This window comes from Accipiter gentilis, chromosome 6 (genome assembly GCF_929443795.1).
Source record: "Accipiter gentilis chromosome 6, bAccGen1.1, whole genome shotgun sequence".
Lineage (NCBI taxonomy): Eukaryota > Metazoa > Chordata > Aves > Accipitriformes > Accipitridae > Astur > Astur gentilis.
In genome coordinates this window covers 5,377,959-5,405,933 of record NC_064885.1, presented here as the reverse complement: position 1 = coordinate 5,405,933, position 27,975 = coordinate 5,377,959, and the positions used below count along the sequence as shown (strand labels likewise).

General features: G+C 50.3%; 1 protein-coding gene across 1 annotated transcript; it reads left to right on the top strand.

Annotated features, from left to right (window-relative positions):
• Positions 1-143: 143 nt before the first annotated feature.
• On the top strand, positions 144-27,856 carry CPD (carboxypeptidase D). The gene is made up of 21 exons (XM_049802467.1): positions 144-857; positions 3,405-3,652; positions 11,445-11,587; positions 12,308-12,477; positions 13,082-13,449; positions 13,868-14,059; positions 14,971-15,138; positions 16,329-16,438; positions 16,897-16,999; positions 17,465-17,607; positions 18,173-18,342; positions 18,940-19,251; positions 20,503-20,698; positions 20,950-21,085; positions 21,904-22,053; positions 22,475-22,570; positions 22,666-22,730; positions 22,891-23,022; positions 23,415-23,600; positions 23,918-24,017; positions 24,693-27,856. The coding sequence occupies exons 1-21, from the start codon at positions 184-186 to the stop codon at positions 24,917-24,919; spliced, it is 4,089 nt and encodes a 1,362-aa protein (XP_049658424.1). The 5' UTR covers positions 144-183; the 3' UTR covers positions 24,920-27,856.
• The last annotated feature ends 119 nt before the right edge of the window (positions 27,857-27,975 follow it).

Here is a 27,975-nt window from a genome sequence, read left to right as displayed (position 1 = left end):
GCAACTCATTGGCCCCTCACCGCCTCGCCCTAGCGGCTCCTCCCCCCTCCCCCGCCGCTCATTGGCGGGTGGCGGAAGGAGCGCCCGCCCCTGGGCGGGGCGAGCCGCCGCCACCGCGCCGCCTCCTCCTCCCCACTGCCCGGCGGCTCCGCGGAGCGGCGAGGCCGGGCGTGCGGCGGGGCCATGGCGAGCGCGGCGCGGGGGCTGCTCGGCCGGGGGCTGCCGCCGCTCCTGCTCCTCTGCGCCTTGCTGCTGGGCCCGGCCCGCGCCGCCCACATCAAGAAAGCGGAGGCGGCGGCGGCGCCCGGCGAGGCGCTGCGGTACCTGCACTCGGCCGAGCTGGGCGAGGCGCTGCGGGCGCTGGCGGCCGCGGCCCCCCCGGGCCTGGCGCGGCTCTTCAGCATCGGCCAGTCGGTGGAGGGACGGCAGCTGTGGGTGCTGCGCCTGACGGCGGGGCTGGGAGCGGAACGGGCCGACGAGGAGCCCGGCGGTTCGGCCCTGCCCGGCCGGCCGCAGGTGAAGCTGGTGGGGAACATGCACGGGGACGAGCCGCTGGCGCGGCCGCTGCTGCTCCGCCTGGCCCAGGAGCTGGTGCGGGGCTGGGCCGGCGGCGAGGAGCGCATCGGCCGCCTGCTCAACACCACCGACCTCTACCTGCTGCCCAGCCTCAACCCCGACGGCTTCGAGCGCGCCCGCGAGGGCGACTGCGGCGGCGGCGGCGGAGCGGAGGGCGGCCGGGAGAACAGCCGCGGCCGCGACCTCAACCGCAGCTTCCCCGACCAGTTCGGGGCCGCCGAACCCGACCTGGAGCCCGTGCCCGAGGTGCGAGCCCTCATCGGCTGGATGCGCCGCAACAAGTGAGTGCGGACCGGACCGGATCCCCCGCCCCGAGAGCCTCGGCTCCGCTCCCTGGGGGCTTCAGCCTGCTTTCAGCCTTTCCCAGCGCTTCCTAGCAGGGCTTGCCGGGGGGGGGGGGGGGGGTAAAAAAAAAAACCCCAAGCCGTTTTTCTCCCCGGCCTGCCTCCTGCACTGGCTTGGCCCTTTATGGCAGCTGGGGCCAATCCTGCGCCCAGCGACCCGGCTAACCCTCGTACTGGGTAGCGTGTGCGGGAGATCGGTTCGGTGGCCGCGGTTTGCCGTGCACCTGCCGAGGAGCCCCGCTAGCCCCGCTGGGTGCAGCCCGTGCCCTCAATGCGGCCGGGCCTTCCCGGTCGCTGTGGTCATCCACGTGTCTCCCTTCTCCAGGAGCCTGCAAGCTGGAAACTTCTTGTCCGCTTTGTCTTCAGCCTGGCTTGCGGGTCTTGCTGTTGGAGCCGATAAGCCATGAGCTGTGGGATGGTTAAAGTATTTGGGGTTAAGTGCGTAGCCGGTCTGTGTACAAACACGTTAACAGAAAGTTGTGTCGAGCAGGGCTTCCCCCCGTCTTTGTGTTTTATGGAAAATTCCCTGGATTTAGCAATAACACTCTGTGCAGCAGCGTTTCCAAATACGGGCCCTGTTCCTGCAGCCCTCTTCCCCATCTGTCCTCCTGTCGAAGCGTGCAGGGCTGAGCCTTAAGCGCCCACGCTGACCCGTTAGGCTCTCGCCTTCCAAGGGAGCGGATGGCGGGAAGCTTCTGTGCCCGGAGCGGGGCAGCCCAGGAGGGGAGATGGCACCTTTGAAGCCCGGCTCTGGTTTGGGGCCCGGGGCAGCCCCAGAAAGCGCAGTGGCCAGACTGGGCACTGTCTCTTCATTTGCTGTGTGCTTTTCTTTAGTAGAACTGTGGAAGGTCCAAACCACTAAGGTCAGTGCAACCAACCGTGTGAAGTTGAGCAGAGAAAGCCAGAATGCAAAGTCTGATCAGATACGAGCAATGCACTGAAACAAACTGTGGCCCTCTTCCCATAACAGGCATAGAGAGAGAAATGGAGAGGGGCTGGCTGACGGCCGCAGTGCACTGTAGGGCTCTTGGTTGGATCCAACCAACGCACACAACGTTTAGCATTATATAATGTTTGCTCAGTTTTAGGGAACAAAATTTGCTTGGACAAACTATCTTTCTTAAAACTTGGTGGATGGCGTTGCCCATGGGGATTATTGCTCTAGAGGAATTTCATTAACTGCACCAGTAATTGCTTGTCCTAAGGATCCTTTAGGACAGCTCTGATGCAGCAGTTTGCACTGATAATCCCTCCAGACTTGGTTCAACTCAAAATTAGTTACTAGGGAAACTAATGCGCGTTCTTAATATAATTTTGAAAATACCTTGGGCTCTTTTTTTATTTTTTTTTTTTTTTTTTGCGTGAGTGTTTGAGGTGGGATTTGCATGTAAGCCAGGGTGAAGCAGGAAGAACATGGTGCTTTGTGCATCTCTCTGCCTGGCAGCACCAGTTAATGCTGGTACAATTGTTAGGCTAACATAACTACTGATAGAAAAATGAATGGGTAAACAGAACTGTTTGATTAAAAAAAGAGAGAGCACGTGTAATGCAATTTGTGTGCACTATTTTAAGCAAGGCAAAGGTCTTGGTCACGTTACCTCTGCTCAGGAACTAAATCTCATTTGACTGAATGAGGAGGAGAGCGCTTTTTCCCCTCAGTGCTGTATTTGGTGGAGAGAGGAAGAGCAGAGACAATTACCTTTGGGATTCATTGAAATGCTTATGCTGCCCGTGATCGAATTAGTGTGATACAGGTCATGCCGTGCTATATTTTCTGACTTGGGATTTTAACGGCTCTGTCGCATCCAGGGTTTTTTTGTACCAGTCAGTTCTGTCGTACCTACCAGGCGTTGCTCAAAGCTTGACAAAGAGCCGTGTACATCACTTTATGTGCAGGGCACTGCTTGTCTGTCATGGAGTTTGAGGGCTTTGTCTTAGGCTGCAGCAAGAAACTTGTTTCATCTCCAGTAATGCCAGATGTCAGTTTGGGGAGTGAATAAACCAGTCCTGAGAGTTGGTTTATTGCAAAAATCTGCTGACGTCTCCAACGTGCTCCCGCTCGGACACTGTTCAGACCCTCTGACGATCCTGCTTGCTGTGTTGGAGGCTACCGTTAATACGAGGGGATACATCTCCCAGGACCGTGTATCTTTTTGTCCAGCAGTAGCTGACTCGGTGTTGGACGAGTACATATCTGTTAACGTAACCTTGGTGTAGCAGCAGCTCCACAGGCGTTCTCCCAGCACAGGGCTGATGGAGCAGGGTCTGATCGCTTCCCCTTCCAAAGTGGTGTTACGGCTGGGCACCTTGTCCAGTGGGCACGTTTTGCCTTGTTGATCCTAAATAGAGTTTGGAGGCTCTTGAGAACACAGTTTGGGTGGGAAGGCAGCAGAATAACTGGTTGGGCAGCTATAGCCACCTTCCTGTTGAAATTGTTCCAGTATGACTCTTTCTTCTTTTTCTTCTTCTCCTTCCCAACCCCAGGTTTCTGCTCTCTGGCAATCTTCATGGTGGCTCAGTGGTTGCAAGCTATCCCTATGATGACTCTCCCACACATAAGCCCACAGGAGTCTACAGTAAATCAGCTGATGACGAAGTGTTCAAATATTTGGCAAAAGCTTACGCGTCACATCACCCCATAATGAGAACTGGCAAACCCAATTGCCCTGGCGAGGAGGGAGAAACCTTCCAAGACGGTATCACAAACGGTGCCCAGTGGTATGATGTAGAAGGTAAGCTGTGCTGGTGAATCGCTCTAACTGCTAGCTCACCTAACAGAGTGTCTTGTAGAAAGAGTTTCTTGCTGCCGCTGAGAACTGACATCCAAACCAGTGGTGATTATCACAGAGGAAAGGACAGTGGGTGAAGTGATATTTTTAACTTTGAATGTGTTCTAGCAGCTTGAAATGAAGGGAGGTGGCATCATGGGCACACCAGTAAGTGCTTGATGAATCACAGCTTGGGAGATGTTCACAGGGAAGAGATTGCAGCAAACTGGAGAATTCTCCCTGACCCTGTTAGATGCTGGAGAGTTATCCTGCTTGTGGGAGGCTTTGTTTGCCAAGTGAACTGTCATTAGGTCTCTAGATGGAGTATTAAAAGTATTAAACCAATGCCAGTATTCCGTGATGGTTTTTTTAACCTCCAAACTTGTAATTTTGTAAATGATTATAGAATAGTCTGCTGTAAAACTGTAAAACTTAAATGTGTGGTCTGAGCTAAGCTAGCTGCTCTCGCTGGAAGTGGGGTAGGCAGCTTTTCCATGAACTGCTCTGCTGTTAGACCTGTGCAGAGGGTGACAACCAGCACAGCCTGTTCTCATCCACCAGCGTGGCAGGATGTAGAAGGGATCTGGAATTCAGTTTGCTGGGGCTTCTAGGAGAGCTCCTGATCACTCCATTAGGCAGCTGCGTTGGAGGTGATCTGAATATAAGCAAATTATCTCCTGGTGCACACTCTGCTTGTGTGGAGGTGGCTGGCCTGTCTCAGCCACACAGTGGGCTGCTCTGCGTGCGTTGGTTTTGCTGTAAATGGGATTTAAATGACAGATTTTGTGACAAGATGCTCTTGTGGAAAAGGCTCCGTGGGCTGGCAGAAAGAGAAATCTTGGCCATGTCATTAGAAGAAGTTACACCATTGCCATGTCCCCTCAGCGGATGTTGTACAACCGTGGCCTCGCCAGACAGTGCAGAAACTTCTGTGGTGAGGACACAACAAAAAAATTTGCATAAATGATCTGAAGAAGTTGCGTTTCTTTGCTGCGCCTGGACTGCTCTGCTTTCCCTCATGCTAGGGCTGAGGGGATGAAGGTGGTAGTGCTGAGCAAGCAGTGACATTGAATGTTGTTTATCCTTCAGAGCTTACAGCCTAACAAATTTTACTAAGACGGTGTCTTTGCAAAACATAGGCTTCAGAGCTGACTCCTATCTTAACCCTGCATCCACCTTGCTTGGGAAGGAGGGAGAGGGTTCTGTTATTGGGCCTGAACACATCACCTCTGTGCTGCAAGAGGAAGTCTTGATTTCAGCGGTGGCTGAATCATTCCCCAGGACTTCACTGATCAAATAAGGTGTCATGTTCAAATAAGATGCAGTTTTATCTCTTTCTCTAGCACCTGTCTGCTTCCCTCCACCCTGTTGAGCACACCAGCCCTGGTGTTTGCTGGCTCAAGGTTCACTCTGCTGCTGTGAAAAGTCCAGCAGGAGAAAGGTTTGTGTAGTCTGGTGAATTTGCTTATGGGGGAACAGGATATCCTGGATGATCTGTGCCGCCTTGTTCTGGTGACAGTCGTTACCAGCAAATACCTCAGCCGGGAAGTTTGTTAGCGGCAGCTCTAATGTTTTCTGCCCTTGTAATGAAGTGGGATGGGCGTTCTCTGAAGGGAGGGTGGTTCCAGAGCTTTGGGCTTGTGTTCCCCTGCCTGCAGTGAGCAGCGTTTTTCACTGTAGGGTTAACTTCTTCATCCTCCTGCTAGGATGTGGGACACCTGGCTAGTGGCTGTGGCGCTGGTGTGTGAGCCTTTGAGGCTGCCTTTGTCTTGCCAGTGAGCAGAGCAGAGGTTTCACCTACTTTCCTTTCGCAGGAAATGGCAAGGTGTGAACTGAGACCAGTTTGCTCTGTGCCACCATTGCTGTGGCCTATATTATGTCCAATAGCCTCCAGCATTCAGCCTCTGCGGAAATAAACTCTTTCGCTGTGACAAACCGCAGTCTCGGGCTCAGCACTGATGGCTGTAGGCAATTCACGGGCAGAGATTATAGGGAGGGTGTACTGGCACTAACTCTCAGAATGGAGCATTACTGAGGTTGAAGACAGGAGCTGCTGGGCACCTGTGTGGTCTCTCCCCTAAGCAGTAATTTACCTCTTGTTGCTGTTGAAGATGCACACGTGGAGGGTGATGGCAGCCCTCGGAGCACATCCCAGGCTGAGGAGTTCATGTAAAGTGTAACCCACGGGAGCTGAGATCCAGGGGAGAGCATGGGTGAACCAACAGATACCGCAGAGGCTGGTACACGTGTATTTTGATGTTGTGTGAAGTTACTGTGTCCCTTCAGGGATTGTAGGTGTTAACGTTTATTTTTAGTGGTGGATGAAGAGCAGGCAAAGGGGAGTCAGTTGTAGGCAGCGTGTGACAGAAGTAGCAAAACCACCACGGTGGCTCTGTTGAGTCATCTGATTTGCTTAGCTCCGTGCCAAGGACTGTTGAGGCTCATACTCGGATCAGGAGGCCTTTCCCAGTGTCTGCAGAATTTAAATATGTGGTAAAATGAGGCTGGGGAAATCCCAGTACTCTGCAGGAGCTCCCTGGGCTGAGCTCTAGAGAGAACCAGAGCACAGAGTTCTGTGAACGATGCAGGGCACACGCTTCTGGCCTCCGGATCAGGTTGTGCCAGGAGAGACTGCAGGCTCCAAGTGAACTAAGGCCAGGAAAAACAAAGAAATGAGAACATAAAGTCTCAACAGGTGGAAATTTTCCTGCCACGTTTTATCATGTGAAATCAAACATGCTGGAAAGCAAACTGCCATGGGATTCATTGTCCTGGAGTTACCAGTTCAAGTTTATGCTGGTGCCAGACCCCATTAACTTTCATTTGAGTTTGCAAACAACCTCTTATGCGAGTCAAACCGAGGTGGCAAGTACAAACCATTGGAGTAATTGTTAAGGTCAAGTGTGCACAGAGAAAGATGGCTCTCTGCCAGGCAGCTGAATTCGGCTTCTACATTCCAGCTGCTATAGATAAGCACGTTTGTAACTGGGTTGCTTTTTAGGGGCTATCTCTGTTTTACATGCTCTTATTCTTCCTTCCTTTTTAACCTCTGGGGGTTTTAACTACCGAGAGGCTGGTTCAGATCAAGTAAATGCATGCAAGTCTGGTTGGGTGTATGGTCCAGATGATGCTTGGAAAGCGGTTGAGAAACCGTTTAAGTCTTAGTCTGTGGGAGGAACGTGCTTGCCTTTATTTTGTGAAGAGCCCAGTTCAGAAACTGAATATCAACGTAACGTTTGATAGGGTATTTTGTGGGCAGCCTTGGAAGGTCGTGTCGTTATTTGCAGTCCCTTCCTAAGAGGTTTTTTCCTTGCTAGTTTGACTCTCTGATGTCCAAGCGTTTGAGGTGCTTCTGGTGTCTACCAGAAGGCACTTCTCAGGTTGAAAGTCGATTTAGGTTACATGTGTGCTTACTAGGTTGTTTTGACTGTGGTTACTAGCCACACTGAGCTTCTGATCAGCTTTTAGTGGTGTCAAACTCAGAGCAGTTAAGATGAGTGCTGAGAATAGTGGGTGCTTATGGCATCACTGTGGTGGCCCCTGTTTCCTGGGCATGGCAGAAGGCAGTTGCACAGCGTGAGCTCTTGTAGAAGTTTTCAGCCGTGTCTTTCTGGGATATGCACAATTAGCTGCCCTTATGCGTTTGTACGTGTTTTCATAAAATTCTTGTTGCAATTCTTTCTTTCTTCTTAAGAAAAGTATTGGCTTGATGGTTCGAGGGTGCGATGCCTTTTTTCACATCTAATGTGGGCTGCTGGGTGGTGCTGTGATGGTGCAGCTCTTGGGAAGACCCTGTCCTCCTCTTTGATAGAGCCCCGAGAAGGCTGCAGGGCTGTGCTGCTCTGGGCTGGGTGATGCAGCCGCTGGAGTTGGAGGCTCAGACCTCACCTCCTCTGAGTTTTAATGATTGCAGACTAATAGACCAAAACATTCCTCTGCCTGTTTGGTGCTGGTGCTCACCCGGTCTCATGCTACGAGACAATTGGTTCTGTCCACAGAATAAGTGACCTGTGCCACGTATTTAATCATGTCTAGCTTGCTTTGTGCCATCTGCTCTCTCTGCAGAGCAGACACGACTATTTCTCTGCTTTAACTTAGCGGCAGGTCTCTTATCTCCTAATGTCTGTTCCAGCGAGACCTGGAATTAGAGAGGTTTCTGCATAGAACAGTTTGAAAATAGAGTCCTTCCTGGCTGGCCTGGAAGGCTTCTTTTGGCACGGGGTGTATTTATGGTATCTGGATCCCCGGGCTTGACTCTAGAGAGCTGCATTCTCCTACTTGGCTGCCTGGTTTGAGCTTGGCAGGGAGCAGAGGCATGCTTGTCAGCGTGAACTCTGCGGCACTTGTGCTGCAAGAAGTCTGGGATCCTTCCCCGAAGTGCACTCCTGATGCTCAAAGAGTGGGACAGAGCAGGAGAGAGCAGTCACTTGCTGTGACTGTAAGCTGCTTGCTTTTGCTTTGCTTTCCTCACTGGTGAAATAGGTATGATGCTTCATTGGGAGGCTGAAGCTTTATGGAATGTGGGCTAAAAAGACACCCTGTGATTAAAAAATGCTGGAATAAATCCAGCAAGTTATCCTAGATATTACCCAAACAGATAGGTAGAGTAGAAGCATTGCAATCTTGACAGTCCTCTGCCCTGGGTGGGCTTTTTCTGCTCTGCTCTGTGAATGTAGTGCTCTGCTAATGGTAGGCTGTGTACAGGTTTCTCTTTACACCTCCAGATCTTCTGCGTAGCCAGGAGAGGCTGTGCAGATGGTATGTGGAAAAATAAGTCATTCCATATGCTGTAAAAATAACTGTCCTGCTCTGCAGCCGGGCCGTGTGAAGGCCAAATATGTGCAGCCGATACAATCCAAATTTTCAAGCATGCAATGGACTACTTTCTCAAAGAGACAGTTTTACCGAAATTGATGTAGCAAGCTCTAATTTGGTCCGTTGCTGCTCTATTATGGGTGAGCATCTGTCCTAAATTTGCTTGAATGGCAGATGAAGCACTAAATATGCTTCATAATGGCTCTGGTTTACGTATGGATGTTTTCAAATGCATTAGCGTCCTGCTATGAACAGATGGTTATAGGCTGGCAAATTGTTTCACTCTGCATGGTGTTTACTGGCGAGAGAGCAGCCTGCTGTGGGTTACTTTTTGGAGCCTGGTAACAGGAGCTGAATAGAACTACGTATCAGATTTGCAGGCCTTGTTCCTCTAACCTCTTGAACCGAGTTTGAGAGTTTTAAAGTCCTCCAACACTTTTTGGCCCCTTGTGCTGGACAGAAAAGTCTCTTTCCTGTTTTGATCTCAGCCGATGCACAAGCTGCAATGCTTTTTCTGGCAGCAAGTGACGTTTGATTTGTTACAATAAAAGTTTCGTGTTCCCTTAGCAGCAGGCTTCCGGAAGAATTGAGAGGAACTGGGACATCTTTGTTGTGGTACCGTCCCGCACATCTTCCCAGGGGTGTGTTCTTCTAAATCCTACTTTATGCTGTTAGTCCATCTCTGCTTTACCTGAGTGCAGTGGGGCTATTGAATTCAGAGATGCGGTCCCTGACCTTTTGGGACAGTGAATGCTTACAGCCACCACGTTTATTATAAGTTTCCTCTGCTGGGTAGAGTGTTGCTGATAGCTTTTCCGGGCCGTGCATTAACACAGCCTCTGCAAATGCCAGGTGGTGCATTTGCACCGTGGTATTGATCCATTCTGGCTGGTTAATTGGCCAGCACCCTGGAGGTTCCCTCGCTTGTGAATGACTAGAAAACTGCTCAGACAAAGCAAGTGAGGTTTATTAGCATAGCACAAATGTAGCACTTTGGTGGGCAAAGCAAAGGCTGGGAGCGCAAAGTATGCATTTCTTACAGACTTGCCTGCTGGGGTCCTGCAGGCTGGTGCCGTGACACGTACCACAGGCTGTCTTCTGCTTTCATTCCTCCTGAAGTTTGCATCTGTCTCCTGCAGAGCAAATGTATAGCTGTTCCGTGACAGATGGGCTTCTGAGAGCCAGTTTGACTTCCTCAGCTCATCTGGAAGAGACCCACTGCCTGCACCCTTGGGTCCCGCTCACCCCGGTGGGAGTCATTCAGTCAGTGCGCAGGGGTCTCTGGGCTGAGCGGTCCCAGGTGCGGCTGTGCAGGTTGGGATGGAGCTGTCTAGGAAGTGGTGGCCAAGGCCATGGCGTGCCGGTCTGCCTGGATTGTAACTGAATAAGGTTGTGTACCCGGAAGATATCGTCAGTATGCGTAAAACTTAGCATGGTGTGTTTTCCATGCTGAAACAACTGCCTGATTTGGTGGTGGTGGTGGTGGGAACGATCCTCTCATGTGGCCATGAGATCTGGCTACAGTCATGTGGTGGGATTTGACTCTGAAACCTGTTTCACAGACTTGTGGTGTTTTTGGAATGTCCTTTTTACTGTTGAAAGCTCCCATGAATGTTTAGAGGGCTGAACATTTGCAGCCTTCAGCAGCATGCTGAATTCTGAGCTCCTGATCATGAGTGTTGATACCTGCGGACCTCAAGTCCTGCTGGTACGTGATTCATTCTTGTTTGAGAAACAGGTTTGCTTGCTGAGGGTTGAACATAAGCTTCAGCAAATGGGGTCAGGACACTTGCTGGAACAAGGTGACCTTCTCAATTCATAGCAGTGCCTGTGGTTTCTCTGAAGGGCAAGAATAGCAAGATGAGCTTAATACTGGGAAACGCACTCCTGTTTTCTGGTGCTGGTTTAACACTAAGCTAGTAAGCTGTGCTGCAACATCCTTAAATTGATTTGATTGTGTTGCCTTAAAGAAGAAATGTGGGAGGAGGCTGGTGACTTGGCTGGAGGTCTCAGAGAAAAGAGCAAGTTTCCCAGTTCGAGTTTCTCAGGTGGACAAGTCTGTGTCCTGTTCTCCTCTTGCAGGACCTGGCTGCTGCGGGGTCACAGGAGTCCTCAGTGGTGAGGGAGGCATCGCTGCCCTCCCAAATCAAGAGGAGAGTTTCCTGAAGGTGACTTGCTGCAGTTCGCTGCGTGCTGTCACCACGTCAGACCTTGTCAGGCTTTCTGCTAGAGCTGCTCTAAATATCAAGTAAATGGAGACCTTCAGATAAGGAGTTGGAGGAAAAGAGCAGCTGAGGAAGTAGAGAAGGGGAAGTATTCTTCTCATCTGGAGTTTTGCTAAGAGTTTTTTGGTAGAAGAGCTGTGTGGTCCTTGAAACAGATTTCTGCATGCAGATTCGAGCTGCCACCTCCTGGGTTGATAGTCTGGTGTGTTCTTTTGTATCAGAGGCCTGAAGCTTATTTGGGTGGAGTAACTTCTCTTGCAGGAAGACCTCATAAATCTAAAGGTACCTTGGAACACATAGTGAAGGACTTGGCAGCAGTAGCGTTCAAACCTTGGTGCGCCTGCCCTGGCACACTGGATTTGTAGTGTCTGGAAAATGTCTTCACAGTAGAGTGAATCCATATGAATTTCCAAGTGCTCTGCTGCTGAATTCAGCTGACAGAGTAGTGAGACTGAAGGGACTGTCATCTTGGAACTGTCTGTGGCTGATTTGAATGCCTAGCATGCTGGTTACTGGGAGAAATGGAGCTCAATCTTCCCCAGCACAGGCTCTCACAACGATCTGATCTGACTTTCCTCCTTAGGTTGTTCACTCTGGAGCTAGGGCAGTGTCATGGTGAGATGCTGGGGGGGGCTGAAGGACAAGTTAAAATGTGTCCCCCATGGCGGGATGTCTGTGCATTGCTCTTGGGACATGTCTCTGCCTCATTTTCTTAGGTGGGATGCAGGATTACAACTATGTGTGGGCCAACTGCTTTGAGATCACGTTGGAGCTGTCCTGCTGCAAATATCCGCCGACTTCCGAGCTTCAGCAGGAGTGGGAGAACAACCGGGACTCTCTCCTTGCTTTCATTGAGAAGGTAGTGTGGGCTGGGTTGGGGAATGGGGACAGCAGCCGTGAAACCCACGTGTCCGTGGTGGGCTGAGCTCACTGTGTGCAGTTGCTCTTGTGGCTTTGTTCGCTGCAGTTGCTGCGCAGAGATTGGTGGCTACAAAGCTGCTGTGTATCTCTGTGGTTCTGCCACAGTTCCCACATCCTCCACGATAGCAGAGCTCTGCTGAGAGGGGTCTCGTGGGGTTGTGTTAGAGGGATTGGTCAGTGCAGATCTCGCTAAGTAATGCAGAGTATCTGTATAGCCTCACTGCTGTGAATCTGCAGTGATGTTCAAAAGCACCAACACTGCTGAGACCTTGGCTTGCAGAATCCTCTGCCAGGCTGTCTCCAGATGCCCAGTGTATGAGTTGAGTAGGTGACAGTTTAGGCTGGAAAGGGAGGCAGCTGCCTTTTGTCCCTCAGTATGCTATGTTCATATTGTTGTGTGCCCGTGTTGATGAATTAGAGGGTTTGTTAGGGAGGATCAATTCTGAGATCTTGCTGCCTTCCCAGTGCATGCTTGAATTCCTGTCCTTGCCATCTGGCCAAGCGCTGTCTGAATCGTGGGCCCTTGAATGTCTTTGCCTGGCAGCTGTCCTGCTCTGCTGCATTTGGGGAAGGGCAGGGGGGTATTGCTGGGTGAGGACGGACACGGTTCCCCTGGTGTTTCCTGTCTTCAGCCCGGCTCTTGCATTGTTTTCCTCAGGTCCACATTGGTGTGAAAGGCTTTGTCAGGGATGCAGTCACTGGAGCTGGCCTGGAGAACGCAATCATTGTTGTTGCCGGTATTGCTCATAACATCACAGCAGGCAAATTTGGTGATTACCACCGACTGCTTGTGCCTGGGACCTACAACGTGACTGCAGTTGTAATGGGGTAATGTCTCTGTGGCAGCCTGCATGCACACTGCCAACTGCTTGTGTTCCTTCACTTGATTTCTTCCTCCAAAGCATCTTGTGTATTTAAGGGGCTTGGCTGGAAGCTGCAGCAGTAAAGGTCTCCAGCTTAGAACTGCAGCTGTGTTTGTTCACCCCGTGCCCTGCTGCAGCGGGGTGCTGTTGGGTGCACAGCATTTCTGTCACCTTTGTGTGATTGCTTGTATCAACTTGCATCTTAATTTTTGGGCAAAGGGAGAAAGTGGAGTAGGGTTGCCCCAGTAAGAATTTGTGTTGTCTCAAGGCTGGGTGTGAATGCGTAGCTTGCCCCTAGGCTAGCCCTGTGACACACCTGTGGCTTCTTCCCCGTTGAGTCTGTAAACAGGAACGTGTGCCTCTGACATAAAACGGACAGCAGCGTAGTTGGGTCCGGTGGCAGCAGGACGAGTCCAGTCAGCTTGTTCGCTGGTGAATCTCTCATGTTGTCGTTAACATCCCAGTGCGTTCAGGCTGGGAGGAGTAGGCTGGAATGGTGGAGAGGCTGCAGGGGACTTTGCCTCTGTTCTGCAGAGCCTCCTTCCTGAAGCCAGCTGTGTTTTTCACAGTTACACACCAGTGACCAGAGAGAACATCGAGGTGAAGGAGGGAGCTGCCACAGAAGTGGATTTCTCCTTGCAGCCAACTGTAATGCCACCAGCTCTTAATGTCACGCAGTTCACAGCAACGCCTGCTCCTGTCTCTACCATCACCCCCACCCCGGTGCAGGCAGAGGCCCCAAGCCCAACCTCTCTCCATCAACCTGTCCAACCTGTGGACTTCCGCCACCATCACTTCTCAGACATGGAGATCTTTCTGCGGCGGTACGCCAACGAGTACCCCAACATAACTCGACTCTACTCCGTGGGCAAGTCGGTGGAGCTGCGGGAGCTCTATGTCATGGAGATCTCTGACAACCCTGGCGTCCATGAAGCAGGTAACGTGGGAAATCCTTTTAAGCGAGGCACTTGTCCCAGACCCTTTGCTTTGGGAGACTGTGGGCAGAGCAAAAAGGAACGTAGAGCTGGCAACTGTCTGAAGAGACACTGAGCTGCTCCTTGCAGTATCCTTTCTAAAAAGACCAGGTGCAGTGGGTGGCACTAGTGTTGAGTTAAAGTGCGTTGCTGGGGACATCTACGCTGATTGTGGAGCTCTGGGGACAGAAGGACCAAGCGGCTTCCCTGAAACAATGTTTGTCCTTTTTGGTGTTGTGGAAGCAGAAGGGTAAATTTTAGGTAAATGCCCTTTGGTCCTGCAGAAAGGCCCGAGAGTGCAATGTGCAGGGTGGTGAGATGTCTCCGAGCTTTAATATAAGTGGTTATAATTGTCTCTTTGGTGTGGCCTTATGTATTCAGGGGAGCCGGAGTTCAAGTACATCGGTAACATGCATGGGAATGAAGTTGTGGGGCGAGAGCTTCTCCTGAACCTCATCGAGTACCTCTGCAAGAACTTTGGCACAGATCCTGAAGTGACAGACCTGGTCCAGAGCACCCGGATCCACATTATGCCATCCATGAACCCTGATGGCTATGAGAAGTCCCAGGAAGGTAGTGCTGTCTGTGTTGAAACATCTGTGGGGTTTCTAGCTCTGAGAACAATCCTTTGGGTTCATGGTACCTCTCTAAGAAATCTGGAAGCTTTGCTGGAGCAGAAGTGCTCTCCGCCCAGGGAGGCTGGGAAGGGACTTGGTGCGTGCCGTGGGATGAGTGGGTGGACCCTGCACTGCAGGATGTGGGCAGCCGACCGATGCTTGAAGCTGTTGGAGAGAGCTCTTATGCTTCGTCAGAGCTATATGTTGCCCCTGTTTGGGTCCCCTTATGGTTTGTGGCTATCCCAAGGCTTATTTTAAAAAAAGACATTCCTTTGACACAGCTCATACTTGCTGTGCTTTGGTCCATGCTCTTAGTAACATGTGATGCGGGAGCCAGGCTGTCTGCAGAGCACTTGTCCAAGGATAATATAGACTTTTATCATGATGTTGAAATTGGCAAAAACATCCTTCAAGGAGGTCCTTAAAACTGCATGGCTCTTGCAGATTGGTAGAACAGAGTCCGTCCAGAATGATTTTCTGGAAGCAGAGCTCTGCTTGGGTTTAACAAAGAACTTGTCCGGCTGGTTTCAGAAGGTGAGCTCTGAGGTTTCTGCGGTCGTGACATCCGGCTGCTGGGATTGTTCATGGTTCGCTGCCTTTCTGCTCGCTGTGGTCTGGCTGGCACTGGGAGCCTGTGCAAACACCTGCTGAAAGGGCCCCCGGATGCCTCTGTGCGCAGAGCAGGCCTGTCGCTGAAGAAGAGCGTGGGGGTCCCATCACTCGGGGGTGTAGGGAGCCAGCACTGTTGTGCTCTCTGCTGTTTTCTGTGAATTGATAACTGTAAGCTCTGTAGTAAGAGGATGAAGCCTCTGCACTGAAGTGGGAGCTTGCATAGGGTGCAAGCTTGAACATGTGTTTAATTTTCAGGAGACAGAGGAGGTACCGTTGGCAGAAACAACAGCAAGAACTACGACCTGAACCGGAACTTCCCAGATCAGTTCTTCCATGTGGCAGACCCTCTGCAGCCAGAAACTCTCGCTGTCATGACCTGGTTAAAGAATTACCCATTTGTGCTCTCGGCAAACCTGCACGGAGGTATGGCAACCAAATCGAGCTCCTTCCTTTGCGCTGAGGTTCGAGGGATGGGAGTTTGCAGGGGTATCTCTGTAGTGTTCTAGGCACGAACTGGAGCTCTTGCAGCTCTCTGCCCTTGGCATTGCTGTGAAATGGCAGGGGCGAAGGCAGCCAGGTTCCTGCAGTGAGGGTAAGGCCATTTGCAAAGGGTCTACGCAAAGAGTAAATCAACCCTTTTGTTCATGCTGCTGGAAGATGGATCAGAAGCCAGAAGCAGAGGGTGAAAACTGTGTCCCCAAGCACATTTGTAGGGAGTTGAAGAGGCTGCTGGGAGGATCCCAACCACTTCTCTGAAGGGAGCACGTGGATTGGGGAGTAGCTAGCACCCTGCCCGCTGGGAGATGGGGACGGACTCTCTTGTCAGCGGTTGCTCAGCAGCTGGGTCTGGAAATGTGATATAGTGCTGCGGCTGTTAAAGGCTTCATAGTATTTATAAAGTGAAGGGAACACATTGTAATCCTGAGGGTTCCCTGCCTTGAATCGCATGGCAGAACTATGAAATTTGCTGTAATTTAATTATCTTTTTGGAGTGATCTAAATTAAGTCTCTGTATTACAGCTTATTCCCTAGACAGTTTGTCTGCAAGCTTGTAGCTGTGGTAACTCGCAGGTGGTTGCCTTGTGCTAGCATGTTTAATTTTGTAGTGCAGAAGTACCGTGTGTGGGTACGAGGGAGCTGGCAGTTCTCCAGCAGCGGTGGTGTCTGGGGTTCCACGGTGCTGTTAGTACAACTTGCTTAGAGAAAGCTTCAGTAAGCCAGAGATGTTATAATCTGTCAGCGCTCACAATAAGCTCCAGAAGGCTGAAAAACTACAGCGGTTGGGCCAAGGGCACCATACATGTTCTAGGAAATTCCTCCCCTTGCTTTCCGTCCTCCGTGAAAACGATCATTATGAGGCTGTGCTCATCCCTTCCACATGTAGGAGCCAAACCTTTGATGTGTCGTGGCTTGGGTTCACCTTCCCAACTGGGTGCGGTCTTATCTCTTCCTGTACTTTTGTTGTCTCTTCTAGCCACTGGCTTAACACTTTGTTTAATGCCGAGTCTTGAGAAACGGAAGACTCTTTGGAGAAAAAGAAAAACTTCCCATATTAGGCTGAGGGATGACTTGGAAAGCGTGCAAGTACGAGTCAAAGCTTGTTTCCCCTGCAGGTTCTCTGGTGGTTAATTACCCCTTTGATGATGATGAACAAGGAATAGCCATATACAGTAAATCCCCAGACGACGCTGTGTTTCAGCAGCTGGCGCTTTCCTACTCCAAGGTAAAGCTCTAACTGGAAAACAGGCACATCCTGCTGGGTTAACTCCTGATGCTGTCGGGAATCTCCTGAGTGGCTGGTAGAGGAGGGCGCAGGTACTGTGAGCACCTGGTGTTGCAGGCACAGCAGAAGGGTCCTGCGGGAAGCTCTTGTTCCGTGAGTGGATGTCCAGCATGTTCTGTCTGCAGGTGCTGTAGGAGGAGCGCTCTGTGCAGGCACAGGGGCCAACATACTGAACGGTGGTAGAAAATGCTGTACGCGGGCCGGGAGGAGAGCAAGGATGTCTATGGGTTAGGGTTGGCTGCAGGTGCAGTCTCTTTGTGTTGCAGCCATACAAACGCGTGTCTACATGAATGTCTGTGTTTGGTAACCCCAAGTGTGTGACTAACGTTAGAACAAAAGTGCGAGTGGCTGTAGAGTGCAGGCTCAGCTTCACATGTTGTATCTTGTTTTTTTTTTAGGAAAATACAAAGATGTATCAGGGGAGCCCTTGTAAAGATATGTACCCCACTGAGTACTTCCCACATGGCATCACTAATGGGGCTAAGTGGTACAACGTTCCAGGTAAAGTAGACGCTAAGTCTCTTGCATTGTACCTCCAAGTTAACGCACGTGCAGCTTAAAGAATTTAGCCTGATCAGTCGCAAACTCTACATTGGTCAGCCCAGATGGGACTCGGGTTTCTTTTATAACCTCTTGAATAATGTACCCAGATGAAGTTATTCCTGGGGGAAGGAATTTATAGGGTAGTTTTTCTGGCTATTAGGAAAATGGTTTCATAAAATTTTACAGCAGTATATTAGCATGAAAGGTATTTACAAGAAGGATGGTTATTTGTCTGCTATTTTGGCATCCCTTTGAAGCTTGAATGTTGCCCTGTGTAAAAGCCTTCTCTCTTCAGCTATAAAATGCATGCTGTAGTTTGTACTTCATCTTTCTCTACTATCTGATTTTTATTTTTTTTTTTGAGCTTTGGTACAATTGCCTTCAGGAGACCTTGTCAAAACTTTTTTTACATTCCTGTTGTAGGTGGGATGCAAGACTGGAATTACTTAAATACGAACTGCTTTGAAGTGACCATTGAGCTGGGCTGCGTGAAATATCCAAAAGCTGAAGAGCTGCCAAAGTACTGGGAGCAGAATCGTCGATCTCTCCTCCAGTTCATGAAACAGGTGAGACACTTTGACCCCAAGCAATTGTGTGAGCTGCCTCTGGGGTTTACATTAGATGTGCCAGAATGAACTGGCTAGTCTGCAGGCTGAAGGGAGTGCTGCTTCCTGGCTAGACTGGGTACCTGCTCCACAGAAATCATTCCCATCAGAACCCATCTCGATGACTCCTCTCCACTCCTTCTCAACATACCAGAAATCTGTATGGAAACAGCAGCCAGGTGATGCAGGTGCAGCCTTGTTATTTACCACTACTGGAGTGGTCTTTAAGTGTTGTTCCCATCTGAGTCCAGGGCTGGTGGTAGTGCAGCGTATCTGGGGCATGAAAACAAAGACATGGAGCAAACAGTGCTGTGGTGGCACCCTGAGCCAAACAATTGATCTTTGTCCATGCCAGCTGCCGGCGAGCCTAACCTGAACCCCTTTGGAACACGTTGCTCCTCTGGGAATGCTGAACCTCCTGGGCTGGGAGCTGGTGGGATCTGGGTGTCTGCACTCCTGCAGCGATGTGTGGGGTGGGAGGCAGAGCGAGGGCTGGCACTCAGCAGGGCTCCCGGTCTGTGCACAGGTTCACCGCGGCGTCTGGGGATTTGTGCTGGATGCGATGGACGGAAGGGGCATTCTCAACGCCACCATCAGCGTTGCCGACATCAACCACCCGGTGACCACCTACAAGGACGGAGACTACTGGCGCCTCTTGGTCCAGGGGACGTACAAAATCACAGCATCTGCCCGAGGGTGAGCAAGCCGTGGCACAAGGAGCAAACAGCTGCATGACTGACTTCCCAGTCAGGAGTAGTTCCATCGCCTCTGCCTATGGCAGATGTAGGCATGGGAATTTCTCCTACCCTCTGGCCTGTGCAGAGTTAGCAATGTGATGCTACCCTGGTGTCAAAGACTGCTCACCTGGCACTGGTGTATAATCCAAATCTTTCCTTGTTTGGAGGTAGTGTGGGGAAGGAGTTGATAACTTAGTGTCTCTAGGGGAAATTCTCTTGCAGGCAGCTGCCCACAGAAATTACTTCATCACTTCAACCACTGCCAAAACCTCTGTGTTAAAGCAGCCTGACTTGTTGTCCTGCCAGTCTGCCACGTAACCCTGCAACACCTGAGCCAAAAGCAGCTTAGTGCCATGTTGGGCCCTGAGCTGCTGCCTGTCCTCCTACCACTCCCCTGTCCCTTTGAAGTGTTCTTGCTCTTCATTTTCTATCCTCCTCCCTTTCGGCTGGGGAGCAGTAGCAGTCCCGTGTGAGTGTCTAGTCAGGAAGGGGGATGGCTTGTTGTGTGAGGTCTCAAATGCCTGATGTTTCCTTGTGCCTTCTCTTCCTTGGGCAGGTATGATCCAGTGACTAAGATGGTGGAAGTTGGCAGCAAAGGTGGGGTGCAGGTCAACTTCACTCTTTCACGGACAGACATCAAAGTGGAGGAGGGGAAGGTGCCGGTCTTGAACACCCCAGACACCAGCGACCCCAGCGAGAAGGAGTTTGAGACCCTGATCAAAGATCTCTCTGCTGAGAATGGCCTGGAGCGTCTCCTGCTTACCTCCTCAGGGGATGTCTCTCCTTATCGATACCGGCCTTACAAGGACCTCTCTGAGTTCCTCCGAGGCCTCAATCTGAACTACCCACAAATCACAAATCTCACCAGGTAAAAACTCAAAGCAGCAGTGCTCAGCTCCTCCTTGAGCAGCAGCCTGTAGTAGGGAAGTAGTGAAATGATGAGCCACAAATGCAGCGCAGAGATAGGGAGCTCGTCCCTCCCCTTCCCTGTGGTCCCCAAGTTCAAGGGAGCCCTGTGTGTAAGGGCATGGTGGCAGAGTATTATCTGCAGGGACTTGCAAATACATCCATGTGCTTTTTCCTGAGATGTCATTTTACTGACTTAAACCTAGGGTGCCGTCAGTTCCCCAGGGGTGCTTGGGACTGGCAATATTCCCAGCATTGATACGCCAAGTTTCTGCCAATACCTCTGTTCCATAGTCTTTATTTCCTCCCTTTTCCAAATGCTTTCTGACATCCACCCTGTTAAAGAGTTCCCAGCAAAAGTGATCGAATTTGACTTACAAATCTCAGATGGCCTGTTTTGATGGTCTGCCTTCAGATTTTAATTCAGTAGTGCGAGACACGTTGGAGTTAGCTTGCCCTGAGCCAAGGTCTCTGCCCTCCTGCAGGAGGCCAGCTGCTGCAGTCCTCTGCTTTTCTGTGTGACCTGTAGCGCTTACCCTCTGTCAGCTTCAGAAAGCACAAATCTCTTTGTCCCAGGACCTCATTTGCTTGTTGTTACCAGGCACAACATGCTCATGTGCTGTCCCTGCTGGTGCCAAGGCTGCTTTTCTGATCTGTAGCCTCTATTGTCCTTCCAGTTGCATCAGCCCCGATTGTGTTCCCTGCTTTGCTTGCATTCAGTTTGCCAACTTAATGGCATGACTGTAGCAACAACTTCTGCATTACTGGAAATAGGCCTGCTTTTGTCCTCTGCACCGGGTGCTTTATAAATTAGTTTGATGTCCAGATGTATCATGCTCTGAAGGAAAAAAAAAAAACCAAACCAAACCACCCCCCCTCAATTTTGGAAGCACAGAAGCATTTAGCAGTTCGACGTTTATTGTGATGTCATAGGCTATATAGAGATATATGGAGCTTTGGGTGTCCTGTACATCTGGACCTGGATATAATCTTACACAGATGCTTGCGTTCAAACTGATGTTCATAGTGACTTCTGTTCGGTGCTGCTGCAAATCTCTCATGATATGGTTGTGTTTTGTGTGTCACTTGTCTTTGCAGCCTCCTCACGGAGGTTGGCAGCAGTTCCTTTCCACACCGGGATTTCTCCTTAAGGTCAGGCTAGAAGGTGCGCTCTCTTCCTGAGCTGACGCTCTGGTTTCTCATCTCTTGGCAGTTTGGGTCAGAGCGTTGAGTTCCGTCAGCTCTGGTCCCTTGAAATCTCCAACAAGCCCAACCAGTCTGAGCCTGAGGAGCCAAAGATCCGCTTTGTTGCTGGTATTCACGGAAACGCTCCCGTTGGTACAGAGCTGCTCCTGGCACTGGCAGAATTTCTTTGCATGAACTACAAGAAGAATACTGCTGTTACAAAGGTGAGGAGCCAATGCAAGGGACTGTCTTGGAGCCTTCCAGCTATATCCTGAGAAGACAGTGCTCACTGGAAGAGACTTGCCTTGTTAATACTGGCTTGTGGCTTGCAGTGATCCTGTGCATAATGGGGAGGTCTTGTGAGATCCATGGGGCAAGTGGGAACCTCTAACTGCAGTTCCTAGGCAAATGAGGTGTACAAAGAATGAACCTTACTAATTGCACTTTATGTACTGTTTCTTCTCCTTTTGTTCAGCTGATTGACCGAACGCGGATTGTGATTGTGCCTTCCTTGAATCCAGACGGACGTGAGATAGCGCAGGAGAGAGGCTGCACATCGAAGATAGGCCAGACTAATGCTCATGGCAGAGATCTGGACACAGACTTCACAAGTAAAGCAAGCTAAAGCAAAGTGATGTGTAGTGTCCCTGTAGAAATGCAGGCTGCTGTAGAAGTCTCCTGCTAGCTGCTCTAGGATTGGGTGTATTTGTTTGGTTACAGGGTCTACCTGTAAAGAGAGCAGTACTCCTGCCCTGGAGCTCAGGCAGCACAGCTGCTGGGAGGCTTCCAAAGCTTGGATCCCCTTTACAGATGGTGATTTGCAATCTTTTATTTGCAAGGAAAAGACAAAGCAGAGTTCTTTAGGAATAGCCTGGAGGTCGGATGACGCCTAATGTATTTTTCCTGTTAATTGATTTCTTTCAGCCCTGGATTTCTGAAAAATACCCTCTGTTTGTGCTCCCCAGAAACAGTCTCCTTTTTTCATGCTTTTCTGTTTCCCATGTAACTGCCTGTTATATGCATAGCACCGTATCAGTGCTATGCCCACCCTTCCTGGGGACAAAGTGTTCTCTCTGGCCAGGTTTGGCTGGGACCATCCCAAATGCTTTCTTAAGAAAATGTCCGTTTGGTGACATTGAGGAGAGCAAACACACATGAAATACCTTCTATATCACAAAAGTAAATAGCTTGGGAAATAGTGACGTGTCACATTTGTTTAGCTTTGCAGGCGAATTCCCCCCACGGGTAGTGTGAACTAGGTGGTTTATTTGATCTGTCAGGTGCATCTGCTGAGATCTAACAAATACCTTTTAATACATGCAGCAGACTTAATTTCAGACATAAACAAAGAATGTACTTCTGCTGGCCTCTCAAATAGCAGAGGAAACTGTTATCAATTCCCTTTTCTATTTGTTGTTCTGATTTACAGGCAATTACTCCCGGTACTCGGGGACACGAGAGCCTGAGACCAAAGCCATCATAGAGAATTTGATATTGAAGCAGGATTTCAGCCTCTCTGTTGCACTAGATGGAGGATCTCTGCTTGTCACTTACCCATATGATAAACCAGCACAGACAGGTATGACTAACTCCTCCAGGGCCTTGCACGTACAGTTACCCTGGGGCTGTCTTTGCAGAAGTTCATGTGACTGCATGGTGTAAGAGCTGTTTGCGCTGGTGGTGTTCTCTAGCCTCCTTTTGTGTTCAGCCCTTTGTGTGTGGAGTAGCCAGTCTGTTAAGTAAAGCTATAAAACCTCACAGGATTTAGCTAGGGATCAGAACACTTACCATTTCTATTCCTACAACAGTATTTCAACCTTTCTTCTGCCAAAGCCAGTATAAAGTCTGCTTTTGATACCACCCCTCAGTGTTAGACAAAATCTGGAATGTCCCTGAAACAATGTGTGTCACTGTTTAATACAGGATCGTGGGGCTAGAATGGGAATCTGCCCCTCCAGTGAATAGGAGTTGCACTCTAAGTCTCACTTTTCTCTTTGTAGTGGAGAACAAAGAAACTCTGAAGCATTTGGCATCGCTGTATGCAAACAACCATCCACTGATGCATTTGGGCCAGCCAGGCTGTCCAAATAAGTCAGGTATGTTTGGTTGAATCCTTTAGGACACCCCGTCAGCTTGTGCTAGACACTGCTATGAGCAGATTTGTCTGACAGCTGTGTTCTTGCTCTCACAGATGAAAATATTCCTGGTGGTGTGATCCGTGGCTCTGAATGGCACAGTCACTTGGGAAGTATGAAGGTACTTCATCATGGCACAAGGCTTTGCAGCTCTACTAAACAAGCATTAAAAAGCGTATTTGTTCTGATGTCTGGGCAAAATTTCCCCACCTCGAGCTGCACTTTGCAAAGCTTTTTAAATACCACCTCTTCTCTTGTAACTGTGGTTTCGGTTTTTGCAGGATTTCAGTGTTACGTTTGGTCATTGTCCTGAGATCACTGTTTATACCAGCTGCTGTTACTTCCCAAGTGCCGGACAGCTTCCTGGCCTGTGGGCAGACCACAGGAAATCTCTCCTTAGCATGCTTGTGGAGGTGAGCCACAGTCTGTGGGAGGAAATTCTGGCAAGGAGTGAAGGTAGTGGGACGAGTGGGGAGGGGGAGAGGAAGAGAGCAGTATGGAAAGTCTTTGTGTTTTTGTTGGTGCTGTGTAATTACAAACAGTCATAGTTTAGACTGTATGAAGAATGGATTGAACAGAGGCAGCAAGTGACCAGGAAATGCGTTGACATGAGAGTTAAACATCTGTGCTGTGTTGCCTCACAGTGGGCTAAGCAGTCCTTGCAGTATTGTGCACTTTTATTTATTATGGGAGTCAGGGATAGAGAATGGGCTGTATTTTCAGGGGAAGGTTAGATCCTATTTTAGTTACAAATGTGCCATGTGCTTGGATCTGAACTTGAAGTGTTTGAAATGCTTTATTACAGGTTCATAAGGGAGTCCATGGGTTTGTCCAAGACAAGAGTGGCAAGGCAATTTCTAAAGCTACCATTGTTCTTAATGAAGGCTTGAGGGTCTATACTAAAGAAGGTGGCTATTTCCATGTGCTGTTGGCTCCAGGTTTGCATAACATCAATGCGATAGCCGACGGGTACCAGCAGAAACATGTCAAGGTACGTGAATGTCCGTATCCGAGATCTTCCCCCTGTTCCCTGTCATGTAAAGGCATCCCTGTTTGGGCTCTGCCTAGCTGGCTGTGTTTAGCTGCTGATTATGTGCCCAGGGTAGCTGTTTTCTGCCTTCATATAATGGATGGGGAAGAATTTCCCTGCATAGCAGGGTTGTTTTGGGCAGTAGCTTTTCTTTCCATTGCACTTGTCTTTGGCATCTGCCCGGTCCTGCCCTGGTCAGCAAGTATCTGTTTTGTCTGGACACCTAACAGAGGTGCAGGCTTTGAGACAGTCTGAGCTCTCACATCTTTCCTCTGCAGGTCTTTGTACGTCATGATGCACCCAGCTCTGTGTTCATTGTATTTGATACTGAAAACAGGATATTTGGTCTGCCAAGGGAGCTGGTTGTAACTGTTGCAGGTAAAGTGACACTTTTGATTAAAGCTTTTGAGCTTTGCTTTCCGTACAAGTTCATGCTGACAATGGCCCTTCTTTTCACTGAACTGGAAAAGTAGCCTGCAGACTTAAGCCATCTCCTGCTTTCCCTTCTGAACACGTGCTTGTCCTTGCAAACTGGTCCAACAACCCTTGGATCTGGTGATGCTGGGCTAGCAGGAGGGAGGGAAGGAGGGGAGAAGGAAGTAGAGAGTGTTGCAGGGGTCTGAAGGGTCCAAAATGGACTTTGAGATGCCTAGAATGGGGAGAGCATGTTTGTGCATAGAGCTGGGAGATCTTGCTTCTTCCCCAAGACTTTTTTGAGGGGTGTGGCACCAGGTAAGCATTAAGAGATTTATTTTATTATTTTTTTTGTTGTTGTTGAGGTGGCAGCTGCTGGGGAGGCTAGAGTTTAAACCCAGTGGTCTGCAGAGAAACTCAATGATCCTATCCTAGATTGCAAGCACAGAAAGCTAGTGTAGTCCTGCTCTGGGAGCAGCTCTCTTGCATGGTGTGTCTTCCGTGGCCTAGGAGGAAGTAGGGTCACAGTGCAGTGAGGAAAGTGGTTGTGACTGTAGAAGGGAGGAGAGATGGTGGCAAGCCTAGGAGCCTCTGGGGTAGGGGAACATGGCATTAACTTTAATGTCATTTCTCTGGCAGGTGCCAGTATGTCTGCTCTGGTCCTCACCGCCTGTATCATCTGGTGTGTCTGCTCAATTAAGTCCAACAGACACAAGGATGGCTTCCACCGCCTCCGGCAGCACCATGACGATTACGAGGATGAAATCCGCATGATGTCCACTGGCTCAAAGAAATCCCTCCTGAGCCATGAATTCCAGGATGAAACAGACACTGAAGAAGAAACATTGTACTCCAGCAAACACTGACACCTCCCAGGCAGCAAAGGAGGTTCCCATGGACCAGACCCTGTGGTGGGGGGTGATCCCTGTGGTTCAGTTTTGAAACATTGGCTTGCAGAATGTGTTCTCCAGAGGTGTGGGTGGCAGCTCCCAACTTCCCTCTAGGGTTTGCTCTGTTCCCATGTACATGCAAATCAGTGGGTGTTGGAGGCTGTGTTCGGGCTAAGGACATGGCTTGTTACATTTTTGGGTGAAGATCTGGAGGTTCACATGACGTTTTTTGAAAGGCAACTTAACAGGGTGGCCGGCAGAGTTCCTAGCACTTCCCCAGCATCTCAACACAGTGAGCAGATGGTGGGGAAGTGCCCCAAGACCTGCATGGAGTTGTAGTTACAACACTCCAAAGCAGTTTCTCTACCTGTTTTGATTTCATGTTTTCCACTCTGTACTTGGGGGAAGCCAGATTCACTTCACTCCACGTTCTGCAGAGTAGCCCTTGGAAAAAGACCAAAAAAAAAACAAAAAACAAACAAAGCCCTTGGTTCTCAGCTGGTCCCTTGGAGCTTTTCCCCACCATGAGATGCTGTGGCCTGCTATGATCTGCAGTGGTTGTGGAGCACCTCTACTGTGTTGCTAGTTCCAGGCAGTGACTTCGCATCCTGAAAGCTGGGGGAGATGATATCCATTCTTGATGTGAGCTGGAGAAAGGAGCAAATGTCAGAGCTTCAGTGAACTCTGACAAAGTTCAGTTGCTTGCCAGCTCTGCGGTACTGCTGTTCGTGACTTCTGGGGAAGAAAGAAACTTTATCCCCATCACCTCTGGTTGCTTTTCGTTTGTGTAGTAGACTTGGCCTTTGGGGTCTCATGTTAGCATTACAACAGCACAGTGTCTGAAAGAGCAGCTGAAGGTTGTTCTAAGCAAATGGATAACCTGTGGTGGATACTGTAGAAAAGCAATCAGTTACTGACTTCACCTAATCAGTTTTGCTCAAGTCCACCACTATTCAGGAGGAAACGGTGAAATCTGACCACTGTATTTGAGCATTATTGCAGCAGCAGGGAGAGGTCATGGGAGTATCCATGGCCCAACTTCAGTCTTAAGTTTTGAAGAAAAGCTGTACCATTTGCCATCGTCCACCTGATACCATTTAGTGATCAGAGCACTTTGGAAACGCTCTCTCATCAAGCTCTGGTGATGGTAGGCATCAGATTAGCCTGCTGGCTTGGCTCTGTTCTGCTACTACAGCGTCCCTGAAGTACGTAGCAAGAGCTCCACCTGCTTGTGTGTCTGCAGTTGTGTTTGCTGCTGCGGAGGCCTGGGTGCAGAGCATGAGGAAGGGCTGAATGGCTGTGCTGAAGGAGAAGGGAAAAGCAGCCAAATTTTGTTTTGTAGCACTTGGCAGGAAGTTGGAAAGAGGAGCCACAGCATGCATCCCTAAGACACATGGGATTTGTGGGGAACAGAAGGGATGTCCAGAAGGGAAGAATGGCTGAAATGTTTGATTTTCAACTTTATGCATCTCTGACATTCCTGTGCTTTCTGGGCAGAAGGCTGGGGTTGGAATAGGCACTTATTTTCTTGCTGCTCATTTTCTCTTTTAATTCTTGTCCCACTGACCCGAGCTCTGGGGTGCAGGAGCCTGGCGCAGCAACTTCTTAGGCATCTGTTCTGCAGGAGCCTGGGGAGGCCCACTAGTGAAACCTGCACGTGGTGTCTATGGGGTGTGTGTGTTTGTACCCAAATGTATGATGGGGTCTGTTCTGCAGGGCTCTGACCTGGTCTCCTCTGGGGGAACAGTGCAGTGGATTCCCCGCTGAAGGCTGTTGGGCCATGTCACCTGGGGAAGGAGCTGTTCCTCCCCTCTGTGTGCAGTAAATGCCCTTCCAGAACCACGTGCCTGTGGGCATGCTGTCATGCTCATCGTCTCAGCTGATTTTGTGCAGATATCTGGAGGGATAAACACCCTGGAGGGATAGCCACCAGCATATTTTCTTCCCTGTTCCACGGGGAATTATATTGCATGAAACATGTGATAAGATCTGGCTGGGGAGGTATGCTGGGAACAGGGAGGTGAAGCTGAGCCTTCCCCGTGCTCCTGTCCCGCATGGCTGTGGCGTGAAAGAGCTGCTCTTGTTGCCTCTGTTCTGCAGGAGCCATCACCATCTCTGTGCCTGCTCCCAGCTCATCGTGCTGAGCAGAGGATGGGATTTGGTCCTGGGCTGTGACCCGTTGCCAGGTGTAATGGACTGCAGCACGCAATAGCGTTAGCCCTGCCTCATCTCTGAACTTTTCCTGCTTCTGAGGGCTTTAACAAGAGCCACGGCTGGGGTTTTATATAAAAGTGGAGTTTGCAAATGGCTCTTAGGGCTCTGTTTGGGCTTTGTTTGCTCTGGCAGCAGGTAACGGACGGAGCTGGCCTTGCTTTGTCCCACTAGCAATAAGTCTCGTTAGGAATCAGCCCTTTCCCTCTGAGAGTGCATTTTGCAATTAGCTTGGAGTAGGTGCGTATTTTTAAGGTGAGTGGATTTGAGATGTTTTGCAAACGCGTGAGACTTCTCCCCGCAGCAGGACCAGGTGGGGTGTCTGGCTCTTGCTCCGTGCTCGGTGCCGCAGCAAGTAAGCGCTGGGCCCGTTTGTTGCCGGCGTGGGGAAGGCAGGAGCGTCTTCCCCTCCCTGTCAGTCTGTCTGTCTGTCCATCCGTCCACCCGTGGGTGCGCCCGTGCCCTTTCTGGTGAGGAGCCGGTCCCCCGCGGGCGCTTGCCCCTGGAGCGTGTCGGTCCGTGCACTGTGCCTTCAAATGTACATTTTTAAAAGGGACTTGAATCGCCTTTTTCCCTGGAAGCGGGACGGGGCGGCGTGAGGCGAAGCCTGGCTCTGCCCTCAGCGGGGCCCTCTGTGTGGGTGGTTTTTTTTTACCTGTATACCGAGATCCAATAATCTGTATAAAACTATTTTGATGTCCACCTGGCTTGGCTCGTTCTTCCCTACAACGGACCTTGGGGGCTCGGGGCTGCAAGGAGGACGCTGGGGGGCCGGGGCCGGGGCCGGGGCCGGGGCCGGGGCCGGGGCCTCCCGCCCGGTG